General features: G+C 47.3%; 1 protein-coding gene across 1 annotated transcript; it reads right to left on the bottom strand.

Moving 5' to 3' along the window:
* Positions 1 to 1,787: 1,787 nt before the first annotated feature.
* Positions 1,788 to 2,723, bottom strand: LOC142011211 (olfactory receptor 51G2-like). Its single transcript, XM_074990719.1, has one exon. The coding sequence runs from the start codon at positions 2,721 to 2,723 to the stop codon at positions 1,788 to 1,790; it is 936 nt and encodes a 311-aa protein (XP_074846820.1).
* Positions 2,724 to 2,982: the final 259 nt, after the last annotated feature.

Below are 2,982 nucleotides of genomic sequence, written 5' to 3'. Positions count from 1 at the left end.
GAGCTGGTCTATGGAATTTAAGGAACTCTTCAGTGGACAGGGAAAATGGAAGAAAATAGGGTGGGGTTGGACACCAAAGGGTACTGAGCCCATATTTCTTCATGACGATGATGATGATGATGTTCACATATTTAATACTACATTTCCATAAAAATCTGTGGGTAGATTGTCACAACTGTGACCTGGACACTCTGGTGGTTCTTGTGACACTCTTGTACCTTCAGTGGTACCTTAGAAACTCAGAGAACACTGCAGACAGCCTAACTTTTCCTCTCCAATCCTTTCAATGAGTTACTCTCAGGCTGGGATACTTAAAGCAAGAGCCCCCTATGTGGGATTGTAGCAACTCAGTCTTGTTGAAAGCAGAAGTTCTTCCAACAGCCCCATCCTACTCCTTTGCTAAAGAGCCTCCCACCATCTTCCTTGCCTGAGTCTGCTTTGGTTTAGAATTGCAGAAAACTGTGCTCCATGTTCTGCTTGGAGGCTCTGCCTCTGTTCCATCTCTTCACCAGAGGCCTTTCCCTCTGCTTCTCCAATTCCCCAAGGTTAGGCACCATGTCCAGGCTGGAGACAGGCTGTGGGAACACAAACAGGAGGAGCCCACGGTGCATTGGGAAACCCCTACTCTGCATCTGATCTGCAATTTGTATCCTGGGTGCATGGATGCAGGATTGAGACTCTATTGACCCACCCCCTAGCCCACTGTCCAGGACAGAGGGAGGAAATGGGGATCCTCAAAATGCATCAAGCTCCCCAGGCACCTCTTCTCATGGTCCTACTCTGGCTTCTGTCTTTGGGAGGGGAAGGAGCCTTGAGCAATGGCAAGGAGCTGAGGGTGGGATTTTGGGACAATACAAGGAACAGAGGATGGGACCCTGGGGAGGGCAGTCAAAAGGAGGAAGTGTGGCAAAAAGCCCCTGTCTCTGTTATTATTTTACCATTTGGAAAGGTGGTCACCATACAGTGAATGTGCTGGGCTGGGGTAGAAGCAGGCTGTGCCTCTCTCAGGGAGCTGAGTGCCATTTCCACATCTTCCCAAGCAGATGTATCAGCAGACAGGGAAGGAGAAGCAGGGTACCTGGGCCTGACTCACTTGCAGCACTGCCATGGGTCCGTCCCTCACTCGCTGACAGCTTCATCTTTGGGGATTGGACTCAGTAGGTGGGAGGGACAGTCAGCAAAGTGGGAGGGGCTTCCTGAATGGCTCCTCCTGGGGCTCCTGGGTTAATCATGTCTCTGATATGACCCAGTAGCAAGCAACTGGCTGAGGACTTAGAATAATGGTGGGTCTCCATGCCCCTTAATTAGCCTCAGTGCACAGCTAGTGAAGCAACTATGGAGCACTCTGCACCCAGAGCAGGAGGAACTGCCAGACCCACCGCGGAAGAACAGCTCTGCAGATTTTCCTTTACCCACACTTGTTTCACCAGAAACAGGAAGGTAAGAGGCTGGGTATCGTGGGAAACAACATCCACATCCCTTCAATTTATTGCCTGTACTGGAACCAATTGTGATATTAGAGAAATTCCTAATATGTCTCTTTTCTGGGCCAACATCCCAGTGGTTCTCTGGCACTGATAAACACAGCTGCTTTTAAAAGGCTGGTTCCTGCATTGGTCTCCTGCCCTCATTGCTCTGTCCTCCCTCTTCAGCCCATCACCCATTGCTTTAAACACTTCAAAAACGCTCTCTGCAGAGTGAAAATCAGTGACTCGTGTCATCTCAGATGAAAGGATACAGGATGGAAAAGGAGGCTTTGCCTGTGTTTTTGGTCTCTGATTTCACTGTCATCTGACGAACATCTTGACTAATCTTGCACGAAGTTGTTTGCTTTTCACACTGTACACGATGGGGTTCAGGAGTGGTGGGAACATCACGTAGATATAGCCCAGGAGAATCTGAGCCAATGGAGAAGAACTTTTCCCGAATCTGTTCATCAAAGTTATGCTGAGATATGGTGTATAGAAGGAAAGGACAACACAGAGGTGAGAAATGCAGGTGTTCAAGGCCCTGAGGCACTCTGCACGGGATGCAATATTCAGTACTGTTTTGAGGATCATCACATAAGAGAGTAAGATGAGCAATGAATCCAAGCCTTCTGTTAAGAGTGCAATCAACAACCCATAGATGATGTTGACTGAGATATCTGAACATGCCAGTTTCATAACCTCTCCGTTTGTGCAGTAGCTACGTGTTGGGATAATTTCTCGACAGTATCGGTACTGTTTCAGGAAAATGGGCAATGGAAGCTTTACGACCACCCCTCTCAGCACACACACCAGTGACATCGTTGCAATTCTCCGTGGTGTTAAGATGGAAGCATACCTTAAGGGGTCACGGATTGCAATGAGGCGATCAAAACCCATCAACAAGAGCACAGAGGACTCGATGCATGTAAGGGTGTGGATGAAGTACTGCTGGGCAAAACAGGCATCATGAGTGATCTCCCTAGAGTTCAACAAGAATATTCGCAGTGTTGTCAGCATGGTGGTTATTGATAAGGCAAGGTCTGTGATGGCCAACATGGAAAGTAAAATGTACATGGGCTCATGAAGGCTTGGATTAGTTTTTATCACAAACACAATGAGTGTATTTCCCACTATCACTATTGCATACATTAAGCAGAAGGGGATAGATATCCAAAGGTGCATGTGTTCCTGTCCAGGTATCCCAGTGAGAAGGAATACTTCAGATTCCAATCTGCTGTCATTGATAGCTGACATAAGGTACTAGACAGATCTGAGGAAAAAAAAAAAGAATTTATGATACTTTGTGTTTCCAGAGTTCAGGAATGTTCAGCAACTGCACCACCAAATGGAAGACTGGCAGTGTCAGAATGGATCAGAGCTGCAGTGCCTCTAAACCCATATCAAATTGGCCAGTTACAGATGTTTCAGAGAAAGGTGGAAGAAGTCTGGCTATGACAGTTCCCTATTTTGCAGATGTAGGTGGATGAAGCTCTGCAATGGGCTACCTGCACCC

This window comes from Carettochelys insculpta, chromosome 1 (assembly GCF_033958435.1).
Source record: "Carettochelys insculpta isolate YL-2023 chromosome 1, ASM3395843v1, whole genome shotgun sequence".
In the NCBI taxonomy this organism is placed as follows: domain Eukaryota; kingdom Metazoa; phylum Chordata; order Testudines; family Carettochelyidae; genus Carettochelys; species Carettochelys insculpta.
Note: the sequence above shows the minus strand (reverse complement) of the source record. Positions and strands in the feature narration are given on the sequence as shown.